At 51.6% G+C, this 17,245-nt stretch overlaps 1 protein-coding gene across 1 annotated transcript in view; it reads left to right on the top strand.

The window, feature by feature from the left end:
* LOC122389760 (protein O-mannosyl-transferase TMTC2-like) overlaps positions 1-17,245 on the top strand; it is a 65,994-nt gene that overhangs the window by 42,352 nt on the left and 6,397 nt on the right. Inside the window, exons 3-7 of the mRNA XM_043382102.1 lie at positions 358-1,129; positions 1,971-2,085; positions 3,078-3,408; positions 4,575-4,715; positions 6,995-7,076. Of these exons, the coding sequence (XP_043238037.1) occupies positions 358-1,129; positions 1,971-2,085; positions 3,078-3,408; positions 4,575-4,715; positions 6,995-7,076 (1,441 nt within the window). The remainder of the gene's footprint in view (positions 1-357; positions 1,130-1,970; positions 2,086-3,077; positions 3,409-4,574; positions 4,716-6,994; positions 7,077-17,245) is intronic.

Below are 17,245 nucleotides of genomic sequence, written 5' to 3'. Positions count from 1 at the left end.
AGGTCCTACAATGGCCGCCTGAGGCAGCTCAAGAAACGATGCAATAAGTTTGCGGTCGTGTGTGGTGACTTGTAAAGGAGTAATGAACATCATGTAAAAAATTCAAAATTCTATCACATCTAATTCATGGTGATGATCAGAACTTTTCGATACCCCCTCGTACGCTGGAGCTTCCATCCGATCTGACCAGCCGCCTCCCCTCCACCCGATCTGACTGGGCTCCTCCCCTCCACCATCTTACCAGCCGCCTTCCCCGGTCTGACTGTCCACCCCCTCCCCTTCCTGACCAGCCGCCTCCCCTCCCGCGAGGTGCCTGTGTCCTCCGATCTGACCGGCTGCCGCCCCGTGTCGTTACAGCGGTACCGTCGCGTGCTGGAGGGTCCCGCGCTGCTGGTGGCCATGTCGGCCGTCCTGCTCTCGGTCCGGCTCCTGGTGATGGGCTCTCGGCCGCCCGAGTTCTCTCCGTCCGATAACCCGGCGGCCGACAGCGACTCGCTGCTGGTGCGCACGCTCACCTTCCTTCACCTGCCGGCCGTCAGCCTGGGCCTGCTGCTCTGTCCCAGCACGCTGAGCTTCGACTGGTCGATGGACGCCATCCCGCTGCTGACGTCCCTCTCCGACCCGCGGAACCTGCTCACCCTGGCGCTGTACGCCGGAGCCGCCGCGCTGGCGGCCGCCGTGCTGCGACAGATGCACACCGACCGGCGCGCCTACTACGTGGAGCGGGTGCGCTCCTACCTGCGCGCGCAGGACGCGGCCGGCTGCTCGGACGCCGAGTCCGAGTCCTCGGCGGCCTCGGCCGAGTCCGGCTTCAGCCAGCTGGACGCCGTGATCCTGGGCGCCGCGCTGCTAGTCATCCCCTTCCTGCCCGCCTCCAACCTGTTCTTCTACGTCGGCTTCGTGGTGGCGGAGCGGGTGCTGTACATCCCGTCGATGGGCTACTGCCTACTGGTGGCGGCCGGGTTCGGCGCGCTGCGGACGCGGTTGCGGCGGCGCGGTCGGGCGGCCGCTGGCGTGGCGGCTGTGGCCCTCCTGCTGGCCATGGCCGGCCGCACTTACCTGAGGAACCTCGACTGGAGGACTGAGGAGCGCCTCTACCGGTCCGGCATCGCCGTCAACCCGCCCAAAGGTCGGTTAGCGTGACAGCTTAGCAACGCTTGGCTACACAGAGATGTGTGTGCATAATAGTGTCAATCTAAACGGTAACGTTGAAGCTCAGAATAGGATCACCACTGAGGGCCCAAATAACTTCCCGTGTATTCAGAGTAGCATGCCTTTATTTTTATTTTGTAATAGTGCTAAGCTCATTGCCGATGCACGGGGCCGCATTATTTACTTCTACATCCAGTATAGCATTAGCTGGGGAGGTTGGAGGACAATGTACATACGTACATACCCGCTGACAATGCTGAGGCTGGCGACGGGATATCCTTTTCTGAACGTCACCTGGCCCAGCAACAGGCCGTTGACCCGAGTAGTTGTACCCGGTCAGGTAAAGGGCCTCTCCACCCTACATGAGGGGGCGGTTCCCAGTGGGGGGACCCCAACATGGCCAAATGATGCGCAGACACGCGACACCGGCAGCGGTTTCGTGTTTCCTCGGCGACGTGTCGAGGCGGTTCTTAGAGACCGCACTTCATCTTTTTTCAAACATGCTGATAACTTCACTGTGATGCTCCTTCCTTTTTCACTGATAAATCGTCTGGACTCTGGTCCTTGGACAGGAAAAAGTCGTTCAGTTTATGGTTCTGTCATTGTATTACAATTGTTATACCATTAGCCAGTTTTTATATTTAGATATCAGGTTTGGTTGACATTTAGTGCCGTAATGTATTGCATTGTAAAAAGTGCCGATTCGTGATCAGTCACGCGAATCAAACCGAGCCATTGACATTGGCATGCTCCGAATTAAGAAACTTTGGATTCTTTTGTCTCCGGCCGCTTGACTGTTTGGTCGGTGACGTTTTCAGCGTACGGCAACCTGGCCAACATCCTGAGCTCCAACGGGATGAAGGAGGAGGCCGAGAGGGCCTACAAGATGGCGCTCTCGTACCGCTCCAACATGGCCGACGTCCACTACAACCTGTGAGTGTGTAAAGACTGCAGGGAACGTTTAAACGTCACCGTCCACTGCTCATTCTCGGTGAATTTCTGGGGAATGGGAGCACTTAAATGTAGTTTCACAGAAATGGCTCCCTTACCCATTTATCAACTGTATCTTTCTATCTAGACATCAGATGCATCCTGATGAAAACGGTTTTGCCGATACCACTGCCATACCTGTGCTGAATTCGTTGGAACGCAGTCACCGAACTCCATTATTGAAACGGAGCTCCGCTTCTGTGCTCCATCCATACTGGGGACATCAATTAGTTTTTATCGTGTCTAGCTGCAGTTGCGGGCACAAATCGAGCAAAAACAGCATACTTATTACACGTACAAGGAAAGGGTGCAATTCGGTGAAGCGTTGTCGCGTGTCGCCGGCCGTCCTGTCAGCACGGCAGCGGTGGACGGTCGGTCTCTGTTGGGCCCTGTCGAACTGGGCGCAGGCAGGCCGTGCAGGCAGTGCCTCTGTGTCAGAGTGCGGACGATCGGTCCCTGTTGGTCCCTGTCGAACTGGGCGCAGCCAGGCCGTGCAGGCCCTCTGTGTCATAGTGCAACAGCCTGATACGGCACCGAGGGACTGGTCAGTAGTCAGCCTCTGTAAGGATACAGGACAGTCAATGACACCACCGAGGGTAGATGTGGGATGTTTCTCATCCTTCCATCGCTTATGAGAAGGATCACCGTTTACTGCTTCATGACGATAACTCAAGAACAAGATTGCCACCGCATACATAGAGATGTCGTCTACCTCACGGATCATTATCGTGTTTGCTACATATAAATTTCACCTTTCTCTCTCTCCAAATCCTCGTTTCATTTTAATTTAGGTATGTTCAGAATGTATCGCAAAGACATCTCCACTCATCGTCTCTCCGCTGTGCCTTAACGATAAACCCTTAACACCTTCTTTATGGTGTCAAAACGTCTGTCAATCATCGGAATCCCTCACATCTCCGGTTGCCGTGTTGCAGAGGAATTCTGTACCAGGAGCAGAAGCTGTACGACAAGGCGCTCCAGTCGTACGACAAGGCGATCCAGTACCGGCCACGGATGGCGATGGCGCACCTGAACAAGGGCCTGGCGCTGGGTCTGTCCGGTCAGAAGGAGGCCGCCGCCGCCGTCTACCGGCACTGCTCCACGCTGGACGGCGCCGGCCTCAAGGACCCGCGCACACACGAGGCCACTAAAATATCGGCTCTGTTCAACCTGGGTCGGCTGTACGCGGACGACGGCAGCTTCCAGGAGGCGATCGCCGTCTACCAGGAGGCCATCGAGCGGATGCCGCCGCACTATCAGCCGCAGGTGGGTCCACAGCGGAGGATGTCGGTTTTTTATAAATTTAGTCCGAACCTTTTGATAGGAAGGATTCACAAGGACAGAGCCACCGCTAAGCGAAGCTTGTTGCGGTGACCCTGCCCTCTACCCTCCGATCGCGCAATTCCAGTTCTATGGCAGAATTTAATGTCCAAAGTTTAACGTGCGCACATAGCCGCGCACGGCCGGTCCCCTCACTGACTTCGCCTGGCTACGGCCTGCCACCAACCGCAACCATACCTGTCAGGAGGCCCATAAATGTCGAGCGCCCGTCGCGCTTCGAATCCGGACTGTTATAACCGGGAACGCGTGCTCTCACCACGCGGAGTCCAACGCTCTACCAACTGAGCTACGGGACCGGCAACGGTTCGCAGGGGGAACTCGGTCCACAGGGGCTGCCGATCCATGGGGGGCTATCGGTCTGCAGCAGGATGTCAGTCCATTGGAGGATGTCGGTCCACAGGGGACTTTCAGTCGACAAGGGCGGTCTACAAGGGAGGGGTTACAGCAGATCTCAGCCCACGGGGAATGACGGTCCATAGGGGAGGGTACAGCGGACCTCCGTTAGCGTCGTACTAGGGGCAACAAATATACTGGAGAGGAACAATGGGGTTGGGGGCTGGTGAGGTGCCATTCCCGTGTATTCGAAGGTGGGTGGCAGAATCTCCGCCGCAGCCGTAACGGTTCTCCCGATTATATTGCATCGTTTACGTAATAAGGCAGCAACTGACCGTCTCATGTTGTGGTTCTTCTGTCACGTTGGCAGTCTTACCTCATCAATATGAATGTTTCGTCATCCTCTTGCCTTTGTTGTTTTCTTGCATTGTCTTAGTGTCGTTATTGGTTTCTCATAAAACCGCTGACATGGCGGTGATCTCAGTTTGGAAATCTTCTGGCCGACCTGTGAGACTATAAAACACACCACATCGAACCGATTTATTTCGTGTCTAATGAACGTCGTTAGGGTCTCCTCCAAATGCAAAATTTGCACGGTCGTTACAGAGAACCGTTCCCGGTACTGAGCCTTCTGAGAGGTACTATCGCCAGCTTTTCTCGGAGAACTACCACTCGGCTGTGACCACATAACCCCAGGGGATCCGTCCGACCCATGTCACCGATTGGCCGTCCGTCTGACCCGCGCGCTCCGTCCCCAGAGCCTGTACAACATGCTCGGCGAGGCGTTCTTCAAGCTAGGAAACCTGTCCGAGGCCGAGAGCTGGTACCAGGCGGCGCTGAGGGCCAAGCCGGACCACGTGCCCGCCCATCTCACCTACGGAAAGCTGCTGGCAAAGGTGGTGAGTGTCCCTGAGCGCTTCTGAGATATAATCCTGGTGTTTTGAATATCCCAAAGTGTCCCGAGTGCGTATCGTCGGGTGTCCCGAATCTCCCGAGCATCTCTGAGTGACCTGAGTGATCCCAAGTGTCCACTAGTGTCCCCCAGTGTTCTGAATGTCCCAATATCTATCTGGTGAGTGATGAACATCTTGCCGAACGGCGTCCCACATGGTGAATATCGCGTCCAACACCGCGCCGTCCCGTTGTGCCTTAACTACCCTACCCTGCCGTTCCGTGGCCCCCCGCCGTCCGCCGTTGTGCCTTAGCTACCCTGCCGTGCCGCGCGGCCGCCCGCCGTCCGTCTTCTGCCGTCGTGCCGCCGCGCTCAGCTCTCTCAGGTGTCCGCCCGGCGCGCGGTCCGTCGGCCGCTTCAATATGCGGCCGGTGTCTCCATCGCTGTGCCGGTGACACCTCTGAGTTACGGTGCTGTACCCGCGCCGCGGAAACATGCTTTTCATGAGCTGCCCGGCGCCGGCGGATGCAGCGATTTCGCAGAACTCTGCCGGGATTTTCAAACACCGTCGTCTCGAAAAGCTGGTGTGAATGACATGGCAAAAAAATAAAGTAGCTGTTCGTTCCGAATTCGGTAGTCATCATAATCATGAGCTCTGCAAGGTCACGAAGCGAACAACCTGCCAATGCAACCTTTGATCCTGGATAGGTCATGAGCGGCTTAGTTGCATAAATTGCTGTGTGATACTGTTATTACATGCATTATTGAGCAGTATTACCAACAAAGCATTAGCAGCTATCCGGTTTGAACTCATCACTGCTTTTAAATTGTGCGAAATAAAGCAGCAGTTTAAGCGATGAATAGTATTGCTAAATGCAGTTTAATTATCCTGAATAATTTCTAGCGTTGGTATTGCTAACTGCGATTTGATTATGCTAAATAACTGCTTGCATTACAATGCAAACAAATCACAGCCATAAGAGTACTGCCGTCTAGCCAGGTCTTTTTCCGATCTCACATTCCACTGTTTGCGTCACTCCGTTTTTTCATCACTGTCGGCGCCGCTCCGTCTCCCCTGCCGTTTGAGCATCTCCCTCCCCCCCCCGCCGTTTGAGTATCTCTTCCTCTCTCCCCACCGTTTGCGCCGTTTCTTCTCCCCACTACCCGTTGGCGCCGCTCCGTCTCTCACGCCACCGTTTGAGTATCTCCCTCTCTCCCCCCGCCGTTTGAGTATCTCTCCCTCCCCCCCGCCGTTTGCGCCGTTCCTTCTCCCCACCACCCGTTTGCGCCACTCGGTCTGCCCCACCGCCGGCCAGTCTCAGTGCGCAGCGTTACCGCGGCGGCGGCAGAAATAAATCACTGTCAGATTATGTTGTCGCCGGCCCGCTGACACGGCAGACGCCATTTGGTGGTGGCGACTGCGGCGCTGGTCGATGGCGGATTCTCGTGTCGTCGGTGACGCCGCCGACACGGGCGCGACGCTGCACCCGTCCGGTCAGCGCTGGTCGGTAGTGTGTGGACCAGCGCTGGTCGCTGAGTTGTGGGCACCCACAAACGGTGGTGGCCCGGGCAGTCACAAACAGTAGCAGTCTGTCAATGGTTGACACATGACAGTCAAAGAGTCGACTAGTTGATCGTTCCGTGCAAAACCCTCCAAAAGTACCGCCGTCGGTCGTCGTCGGCCAACACTCGTGTCACCGCTCGCTCGCACTGACATTTGATGGTGAGGTGATAGCCGTCCGACTCTGCCTTTGGAATGAAATACCAACACGGTGACTGGGGCGACATCGGGGTTCATCTCACCGTCCCGGATGGTACCGTGGTCCGTCCGTACGCCCTATGTTTCCCGTTGCGCTGTGATATAAGCCCTGCGGTCTGTTGACCGTCTTTCTCCTTGCCCGTCGCCGTCTGTTGTCTGCTGTCTCCGTCTCACTGTGTCTTATATGTCTGACTCCATTAGCTACTGTCAGTTGTCTCCGACTTCTGTTCACTGTTCCCCTCTCCTCACAGACTGATGTCTTATGGGCTATGGCTCCGTCAAAATTACATGTATTGCTTATTTTTGTGTGGACGGGGCTGCCAAACACCCAAACAGCTACGAAGAGCAATATGTGCTGCTTGCATGTTATAATAACGGATCTGCCACCCCCTCAATTACTCTCGCTCCCCCGCCATAGCTGCTGACATCTCAACCTCCCCTTCCCTCCCCGCCCTCCCCCCCCCCTCGGCCGCTGACGACCGGCGGCGCCGCGATGACTGATGACGTCCGTTCCGTGTGGCCGCCAGGGCCGCGTGCACGAGGCGCAGAGCTGGTTCGTCAAGGCGCTGGCGCTGTCTCCTACCGACCCGGCCGTCTATCAGCACTACGGTACGTCCGCCGGGGCCTGTCGGCTGGGCGTGGGGACAGGCGGGGCCGCTCTGGGCACACTGAACGGGTCATGGAGGGATGAGACGGGTGTCTGAGAGGTCGGATCAGATATAGGGATTGACTGCAGATAATGGTGCGGTTTGAACGGGGCATATGATATAAAATGGCCGGGAAATGGCTAACAACCAGATACAAGGTCTCGCCTTGTGCGGAGTGTAGCGATTGAGACTCTATGCAGCGACGCGATTGATTCTGAAGGGGACATGTATATTTTATGAGTTTTCGGTCAGCTGGAACGGAGGCGTATTGATTGAACAGTCACGGCGCTCGACAGCGCTCATATGCATGTGACACCAGCTATGTCTTTCTCAAACAAACGGTCTAGACTGCCTTTCACGCTGGTGCCCCGATCTGCTGGTTTAATCCGGTACGAGAGTTTAGCTCTAAGCTGTTTCCTATGCGAAACATATTTCCTATTGCGGATAACTCGTCACTGAAGTTTTTTGAAAGCGGTCGGGTGTGAGATGTGAACACAATCTGGAGCTTCCAACAGGAGTGGTTATACTCTATATTCAAACATCCATTGCACAAACATGGGTATTGCAAATGAGATGAAAAAGGAATTGTGATTTTGCGTCCAAAAGTCTATTGGAGGCAGCATGTATCATAACAGTAGCAAGTAGCAACTCAAGTGGCAGCTAACAACACAATATAACGCACTGGATTGCTGGTGTATGTAGGCATTGAAGAGCTATTTTATCTTTCAAAACATTGCAAAAAACACGTGGCTGTTTCTTTTTTGGGAGTATGGATTATCGAATCATTTGAAAAATTCACGCGGTTGGAAACCGTTAAGAACAAATGGCGATAGAACGCGAAAATGGATCTCTACGGGAAACTGCATTGTTGCATGTAAAAGTAGCCCTGCTGGAGACTGCACCAATGAACACAAAGGTATCCTGAGTAAGGACTGCATCTATGCATACAAAGGTATCCCCTCAAGAGACTGCACCAATGCATACATGCACAAGTATCCTCACAGGAGACTGCGTCATTGCATGTAGAGGCATCCGTACAAAAGACTGCACTAATGCATACTACTGACTCCGGCTTCGGATAAGGTTCTTGTCCAATGTTCGTCCGTTGTCCAAAATTCTGGCTCCTTTCAGTCCGAAATCTGTCCAAAGCATGGTTTTCTTCGAAAGCTGTCCGAAAGCTGGATATGGAAATAGTAGTGCTTGTATCAGAAACGAATATTTCAGAAGTCTTTTTGATGGTCTAAAACTGCTTGTGCCTTGTTATTACCGTAGTTAAGTTGTCTATTAACAAATTACTGTGGAACACTTGATCAAATGGTTATAGTGTGATAAGTGATTTTCCGATTATGTACAAGGCCACCTGACTCTATCCAACCGAATTCCGGATTGGACATTGGACAGAATCGGAATTCCTAAGATCCGAGCCCCGATCGACACCTGAAATACGTACAAGCATCCTCTATGGAGAATGCATTATTGCATACAAAAGTATCCTCACTGGAGACTGCATTATTGCACATAAAAGTATCCTCTCACGGAACTGCATCATTGCAATGCATATAAGGGCATATTTACAGAAACTATATACATCTGCACTCTGCAGGGTCTGGCATAAGTACTGTCCTATCAAAAATGTGCTCTCTTAGCAGCTATATAATTAGAGGCAGTGATTCTTTATAATCCACGAAAACGGATTTAGGTAAGTAGGTAAGACCTTATGAACCGAAAATCAAAACTGTTATTTGCAGCATATGACACATGTTTGATTGGTACTTTTAGGCGTAGAACACGATGGTGACATTCATCTTATGATACAAGTACGTGCTGTGTCGAAAAAAGATCGATTTTAGAAAATGTAGAGCGATGGTTAATCAAAAATCGAATAGGTATAGCCATCTACATAATTGTTCATGGTATTGGCTATCTAATGGCGTGTTATGGCATGCCTCTACGTCTGTTCTGTGCTTATATACCAGACTCAGAAACTCAGAAAAACTCAGAAACTCAGAAATCAGGACGTCACTAAAACCGCGATAGCTAAAAAATTGCGACTGATTTTTTTTAACTTCGTCACAATAAGCTTCAATCAATTCCCTACTGGCAAAATTTGGCGCATTTTTAGCTATAGCGCGGCGAAAAAAGTGGGACGTTTAACGCCTCCCCCCCCCCCCCCAACAACACGAGGGTTAACTGGGACAGATGCCTCTCAGATACCAACTTCACTCTGCACGCCGACCGTTCAGCACAGAAGCCCCTCGGAGGGGCTGTTCGGCCGGCGCCACACGCCGATCGCGCGCCACCATACGCCACCCAACAGCGCGCTACATGGGCGTTACATGGATACATGCATAAGTGGCCCTTTTACAAGCCCACTACAGCGAGTATGGATCTCGAACCAGTCTGCAACCGTTACGAACAATTTTGCTCGGCTAAGCAGCATACCGGACACGATTCCGTGCGAGGGTTGGAATTGAATAAACAATTTATGATGAAGTAGTGTACCGAATTCATTTCAAATGATAACACGACATAAATTAATGATCGTCCTTATCATAGTTTATTAGGTGTCATGTTATGTGATGCGGGGCAAAATGCATTGCATTTCCTTTTATGGGCCTCATCCTAGTGCCTTTGGACGACCAATGGATCATGTCATCCAATAATCTGAGTCGGAATGGGCTGAATGCCCTGTCCGCTGACGGAGTGCCCTGTCCACTGACGGAGTGTCCTGTCCACTGACGGAGTGCCCTTCATTCCCGGGGAGTGCTTGTCGATCGACAGAGTGCTTGTCCCAGAGGCCGTGTGCCGTGCCACTCCTGCCCTTTGATACACAGGACCTGCGCTATTAAAACCCAGCGCCCTAGGAGCGCCGTGGGAGCGACACTGCGACCGGCTGTCATTTTCGGCCGCTGATCGGCTCGGCCTCAGTCGAGCCTCCCATTATCGGTCAGACCCTGCCGGGTTCTCACGGAGGACCGCGGTCAGACGGTGACCTCGTGGTGACCCGGACCCGCTGCCGGCTCTTACCGCTGTCTTGTGATTGTCCACTCGCTGTCCGTTCGTTGTCTGTTCACTCTCAGTCTGCAGTCTGTCCACTATTAGTCCACTTTAGGTCCACTTTGGTCCACTCTCGGTCCACTGTCAGTCGGCTCTCAGTCCACGCTCGGTCCGCTGCCGGTGTCCATTCTCGGTCCACTGTCGGTCCACTGTCGGTTCTTGGTCCGCTGTTGATCCGCTTCCGGTGTCCACTCTCGTTTCACTCTCGGCAGCTACTGTTACCAGTAGCTGACCCTCCCCCCCCCCCTCCCACCGGACGGCGTGTGGTCAGAGGTGCGGTCCGTCCGTCTGTCCGCTGATGTATGCGGGGCAGTGTGTTCTGTCACCGCCGTGCTTCCTGCCGCGGCCTTCCGTGCACTCTGTCGCCGTCCGTCCGTCTGTCCGCCTGTCCGCCCGTCCGTCCGTCTGTCGTCTGTCCGTCTGTCCGTCCTGATGCTGATGTATGCGGGGCCGTGCGTCCTGTCGCCGCCGTCCATCATCGAACACCTGTTGGTCAGGGCAGGCTGTGTTCTCGGGAATCGGCTCAGTTCCGGCACGGGCCGCTGAACGACTGATAAATACGGCGCTTATGGGGCTGTTCATGATGCTATTTTAGCATACGCTGTTTTTGTTTTATGCAGGCTGGTACATGCCTACATTTGTACTTCTGCATAAATAATGATCATCAACAGATGCTGGTTGTTTTTATTGCCTTCAAACATGATTGCAAGCTGTGCATATGTTTATATATTGAGCTTCGGTTTCAAAGCATGACAACTGAATTATAATAAGCTCAAAGCAAAGTACATGCTAGTTGCATGACAACTCAGCGCGTGCAGAGCCATGTCACACGCGCGCCAGTGATGAGGCCATCAGCGGCAAATTTGGCGCTGGTGTGACAACTACAGAGGTAGCTGCGCGTATAGTCATGGTGTAAACTGATCACTTATGCATGTTAGACGTTAACTTGGACGCATCCATCAATGCACCGTTGCGTGCCTCTATCATTGATGAACAAGCCAGTTCAAGTAGAAACTTTCGGTTTTATACCTAATAAAATTTGCTCTTCTTTGCTATCGGAGGAATTACACAACTATAGCTTACAAAAAAATCTACAATTTCTTTTGTCTTTGGGAGTCTATTTGGCACCATTTTTTCAATTGCTGTCAATATATTACTGCTACAATGCCTTTTTACTCATATGTATTTAAACGACCACAGCCGTGATTTTCCAATACATTTTCATGCGACGTTCCATCGTTGTTATTTATCTTGGTCCGGCTTTAAAGGGACCCTCCCACCTTAACATTAGTTTTGAGTTAAAGGGACCCTCCCACCTTAACATTAGATTTGAGTTGAGATAGCCAAAATGGGGTCCCTGGCTCACAATTACCGGTTTCGGCACTCACAACATCGAGAAATGCCTTAAATCGGAAATATTGAATTTCAAAATTGCAGCATTTTGATTCAGAGGGGCTAATGCTTAGGAATACCCCTCTGAATGTGTGACGTCAGCGCAAATATCTAACGATTTTTAAATGTTTGACTAAAACGTTTTGTAGCACGCGGTGGTATATGCTATTTGCGCGCAACATCTGCCGCAAACGCCGCACTTCTAAAATAAAGTCGCTAGAAACAGCGGAGATCCCAAAAAAGTAAACAAAAGTAAAAGTCTAATATCTTGAAAACTGGTGAATATTTTTCGGTGAAATTTGGTAGACATTCGTTTTCGCTCTTTCTGAACCGAGCGACATCACTTTCATGCCAATTCATAAACTTTTTTCAAGGTGGGAGGGTCCCTTTAAGATAGCCAAATTGGTGGCCATGGCCTGAAAATACCGGTTTGGGCATTCACAACATCGAAAAATGCTTTAATTCGGAGATATGGAATTTCAAACTTGCAGTTTTCGGATTCTAAGGGGCTAATGCATTGGTATGCCCCCTTAGAATTTGTGACGTCAGCGGAGATCTAACGATTTTTAAATCTTTTACTAAAACGTTTGGCAGCACGCGGTGGTATATGCTGCTTTGCGCGCAACAAATGCCGCACTTTCAAATAAAGTCGCTAGGAATAGCGGAGATCCCAAAAAGTAAACAAAAGTAAAAGTCTAATATCTTGAAAACCGGTGAATATTTTTCGATGAAATTTGGTAAGTATTCATTTTTGCTCTTTCTGAACCGAGCGACATCACTTTCATGCCAATTCATTAACTTTTTTGAAGGTGGGAGGGTCCCTTTAATATCAAGAGTTTTGTGGTATTCGTTTGCTTCAAATTCTTCTTAAATTAACAGTAGGCATACCTACCTACTTACCGCTTCCACTTTACCAAATTATTGTCAATACAAGCTGCTACTGTCCAGTACCCAGGTCTCACTGATCTGGCAATACGGTCCGAAAGCATTCCGATCCTGACGCCTGGTTACCTTGAACTATGACTTAACTGGTCGGACTGCGGTTTATAAGTACAGCATCTCGTCATGATCGTTTATGTTGCATTTGCCATAAAAATGCAATAGGTGATGTAACTTTGGATAAAACTTGTTGAGCATGGTCTGTAGGCACTGCAAAGCAGCGTTGCATGGTACGAAGATTATGTTGGATCTCCCATTTCCCATATTAATCGCATTGGGTTCTTGGAAAACTCGGATTGTAAAGTGTCTGAATTCCGGGAACCGGCTGAATTCAGCAGCAGCCGTCTGGTCGGGTGACATGCCTGCTCACTTTCCGCTGAACCGTCACCTTTCGCCCAGCGCCGAGCCGTCTGGGCTCCCGACAATATGCCTCTGCGGAGGAATCACTCGCCCAATCCGCCCCGATGCCGAGCCCTCCCCTCCCCCGGCTCGCAGTAGCAGTGGGGAGGGGGGGGGGGCTCTGTGCGGTCGGCGGCGGGCCGGCCGACAGGCACCTGTCAGCACCCATGTCCGGCCGGCGACACGGGCCCACACGCGGCGGGGCGGCGTGCGCGACCTTCACCCTGCACCGGCGGCGCTGTGACGAGCCGTCTGTACCCGGCGCCGCCGCCGCGACCCGCGTCCCCATCCGTCGGACCCGCCGCGGCCGACCGGCGCGGCGGCCGCTAACTCAATGCGGCGGCCGGCGCGCCGGCGGCCGACGTCGCGGCGCCGGTCCATGGCCGTAAAATGGCGGCGGCCGGCCGGTGCTGCCATGTTGCAGGGGCGCCGCTGCAGCCCACGCCTCTGGCCGCGGCCAATGGGCGCCGGCGCCGCGGCCGGCCCGACACCGCCGCCGGCCGCCGGTGATATATGGGCCGGGGAGGGAGGCCGAGTGTCGGTGCGCCGCCCCCTCCTCTCGGGAGCTCCGCCGTCCGCCGTCCGCAGCCGCCGGGATCAGCCCGGCTCCGCGCGCCGCCCCCTGCTCCCGGGAGCTCCGCCATCCGCCGGGATCAGCCCTGCTCAGCGCGCCACTGCAGCCGGATGCGATCAGTCATGCCGACTGCTCCCCGGTGTTGTTTATTCCCGTTCGGTGACAGCCTTTTACACCTGATGTCTCCCGCACGCCACAAAGGCGTGAAACATGCATATGCACTTTGATTTCGCTACCGGAGGAGCATTGCATGTCAGCATTGTGTACTGATACATGTGCAGTGTCGCCTTCCAATACCGGTGGCCGGTGAAGTATTACCACCAGCGTGAGAAGTTGGCTCGTACGGAAACCCTTCTTAGGCTATCGGCCACTCAGGATTTAGCACGCATGCAGTTCCGTCGCAATTTTTATCGTCAAGTGATGCCATGGCACGCCTCAGAGCGTGCAGGTGATGTCACCGACTGGACGCTTCCATCGCTAAAAATGGTGCTTACAACACGGCACGTGCCATTGGGACGGTAGCGAAAAGTCCGAAAAAGTCCTTGCATCTGGGACTCTTTCGGACTCAGTTATGCCCCTAGAATTGACGGAATATTTAGCTCTTTTCGTTAAAAACACCTGCTATTATGTCCAACTCCTTATTACGGCCATCAATCATTTATAAAACTTCTCCTAGCTATTGATCTTGAAGACCGTGTGGTATCGATGACTGGTCACGACCCGAGTCAATCGTCAACCTGCTTTAAAGGGACCCTCCCACCTTAACATTAGTTTTGAGTTGAGATAGCCAAGTTTGCGGCCAGGCTCAGAAACCACCATTTATCCTGGTCGCAACCCCCGCAGCTTTATGGTGTTCAAGAAATTTCTTCCCTTTACTTGCAGGGTGGGACCAGCGTGGTCCCTATCTCTTAACCATTACGGGAATCTGATGACGTCATCAGGCTTTCGAACGTCCGTTAAATGTTTGACTAAAACGTTTTGTAGCACGCGGTGGTATATGCTGCTTTGCGCGCAACAAATGCCGCACTTTCAAATAAAGTCGCTAGGAACAGCGGAGATCCCAAAAAGTAAACAAAAGTAAAAGTCTAATATCTTGAAAACCGGCGATTATTTTTCGATGAAATTTGGTAGATATTCGTTTTTGCTCTTTCTGAACCGAGCGACATCACTTTCATGCCAATTCATTAACTTTTTTGAAGGTGGGAGGGTCCCTTTAACCTATAGGTCAGCGAACATAGGCGGCGGAACGGGGAGGGTAACGTACCGGGGCACCGTGCCCCACTTTGATTTTGGCATTTTAACATTAGCCCTATGGGCTTTGCATGGAAAGAATGGGACCAAAAGTTTGTCTTAGCCGGTCCCGTAGCTCAGTTGGTAGAGCGTTGGACTCCGCGTGGTGAGAGCACGCGTTCCCGGTTACAACAGTCCGGGTTCGAAGCGCGACGTGCGCTTGGCATTTATGGGCCTCCTGACAGGTATGGTTGCGGTTGGTGGCAGGCCGTAGCCAGGCGAAGTCAGTGAGGGGACCGGCCGTGCGCGGCTATGTGCGCACGTTAAACTTTGGACTCTAAATTCTGCCATAGAACTGGAATTGCGCGATCAGAGGGTGGAGGGCAGAGTCATCGCAACAAGCTTCGCTTAGCGGTGGTTCTGTCCTTGTGAATCCTTCCCATCAAAAGGTTCGGACTAAATTTATAAAAAAAAAGTTGGCGTGCCCCCCCCCCCCCTTAATTGAAGGTGTTCCGCCGCTACTGTCAGCGAATAGTCATTCCTTTTCCGTTTTTATCTCAAGCCACTAATAAGAAGGCAAGGGTAAATCGAGCCCAGTTCCGAACTTCGTGACCGGGTATGGTTCTTTAATCTTTATGGTGAGCTCCCGCAGCTCATCCGCAAGCAGCTAAGAGTGAACTCAATTTTATCAGCGAGTGAAGCCACCAAGAGCAACAGATAACCTTACTGCCGAGCACCTGCACACTATGTATAACTTAACGACAAATTATGGTTAGCTGCAAAAGAGCAGTTCACTCTTTACCACTATCTTCGAAAAAAAATGTACCTAATTTGGGCATACGGTCTGTAGAACAGTTGGAGTCGGAGGCGGAGTCGGAGTTGGAGTCGGAGTCGCCAAAATCTTACCAACTCCGACTCCGGGTCGGCATGGCTCAAAGTCATGGCATACACCTGTGCTTGAAAATGTTACGCTCGTTGATCTTTCTAAACCAGATTTTGTCGAAGCTATGGGAATATTTCTGTTTAAGACGAGCGTTTTCAGCGAGAAATCAAAAGACAACAGCTGCGCTAGAATCTGCTTATAGTTCTGCATATTATTTGCTAAGTATATGTATTTGCAATCTAAGGTACAATACAAGTAGCGGAGACGGTCAGGCACCCGTCGAAAATAAAAGTGTGGGGCATTATGAGCCACGGTACATACCACAGTTCGATTTCACGAGATGCCCCGAACACGACCGTTTACACATAATACCACTGCAATAACATTCTAGCATAGTAAGGATTGGATGCCTGAACTGAATGGCCATTAGCATGTCTATTTTGGAAACCAAAGCTACTGTAAGCCCAAAAGTACCTAACCTAAGTTCTGGCATGGAGTTGCTCCACTTTAGAGATCGAAATCGTCCATCTTTAGACACAATAGTGATACAGGCAACATTTTTTTTTCTTGGTTTTGTAGGATGCGAACGGCATGGGAATAGTTTAATTTTGAGTCCAATCGAAAATATTTGTGAGATGCTCCGAAAGAGGTCAGTAACTGGCGGCCTACGGCCAGTTTCGGGAGGTGCATGAAACAACTGAATTGTGATACCTAAGTTATCCGCTGATGTTGGCTGATCTTGTGGACAGGGCGCCGATTGTATGCGCCATTACATACATACATAGGTATGTGTTCTTATAGTTAACTACGTCAGGGAAGAAAGTGCAACCAATTGGACCCATTGTCTCTTTATTTCTTTTCGGCTAGGTGTTTATCCGAGCATTCGTTAAGGAGAAGGACATTGGGATCAATTTTCTCCGGTAAATATCTGACTTTAACGAAAATATGAACTTGCCTTTATTTGCATATGGTATACCTAAATGGAAAAAATGACAATAAAGTGTTTACTTTTACACTAGGTGCAGGGAATAAAGCAAATAGTTTTTCATATTTCTTAGTTTCTAGCATATTTTGTCAGCATTTATCCTGGCACTTAGCACTAACTGCAGAATGCAGCGTTCAGCGAGTATGACGCGCAGCTCGATCTACCAACGAAAGGATAAAACGAGGGACAGAGCCTCTGTAATTATACATATTTGTTCCGCTAAATGATCATTCCTGTGTAAATCGATATTAATGGGGAAGTCGGTGTTTTTAAACTTATCAGAATAAATCACAGTTTGATACGATGGCGTTTGTTTGCTTCAGTCTTCAAGACATGGTATAACCGCATGACATTCTGAAATCGGTAAAGGAACAATAAAGTGCATTGCAGACCTCATAAATATCCTAAGCGAAAGCCTAACCGCAAAAATGCATTCTACCTCCACGTATCTAATTTCATGGCGCCGTCCGATTCGTGACAGGCAGAGCACTGGGCGTCTGTCCAGCTGTATGTGTTTACCATCGCTGAGCGGCGGCCACATCCGTGAGGAAAGTCGTGCCGCCGGCGGCCTGGGACAGACAGCTCGGACTGTAATGACGGGCGCAGCGGCGGGCGGGTCGTCTGGCCCGGCCGTCCCGCCCACCGGGTGTCCCGTGTCCGCCGCTGTCACCA

This window comes from Amphibalanus amphitrite, unplaced genomic scaffold, assembly GCF_019059575.1.
Source record: "Amphibalanus amphitrite isolate SeventyFive unplaced genomic scaffold, NRLGWU_Aamphi_draft 000370F_arrow, whole genome shotgun sequence".
In the NCBI taxonomy this organism is placed as follows: Eukaryota; Metazoa; Arthropoda; class Thecostraca; order Balanomorpha; family Balanidae; genus Amphibalanus; species Amphibalanus amphitrite.
The sequence above is the reverse complement of the archived record's forward strand: the minus strand, read 5'-3'. Positions and strand labels throughout refer to the sequence as shown.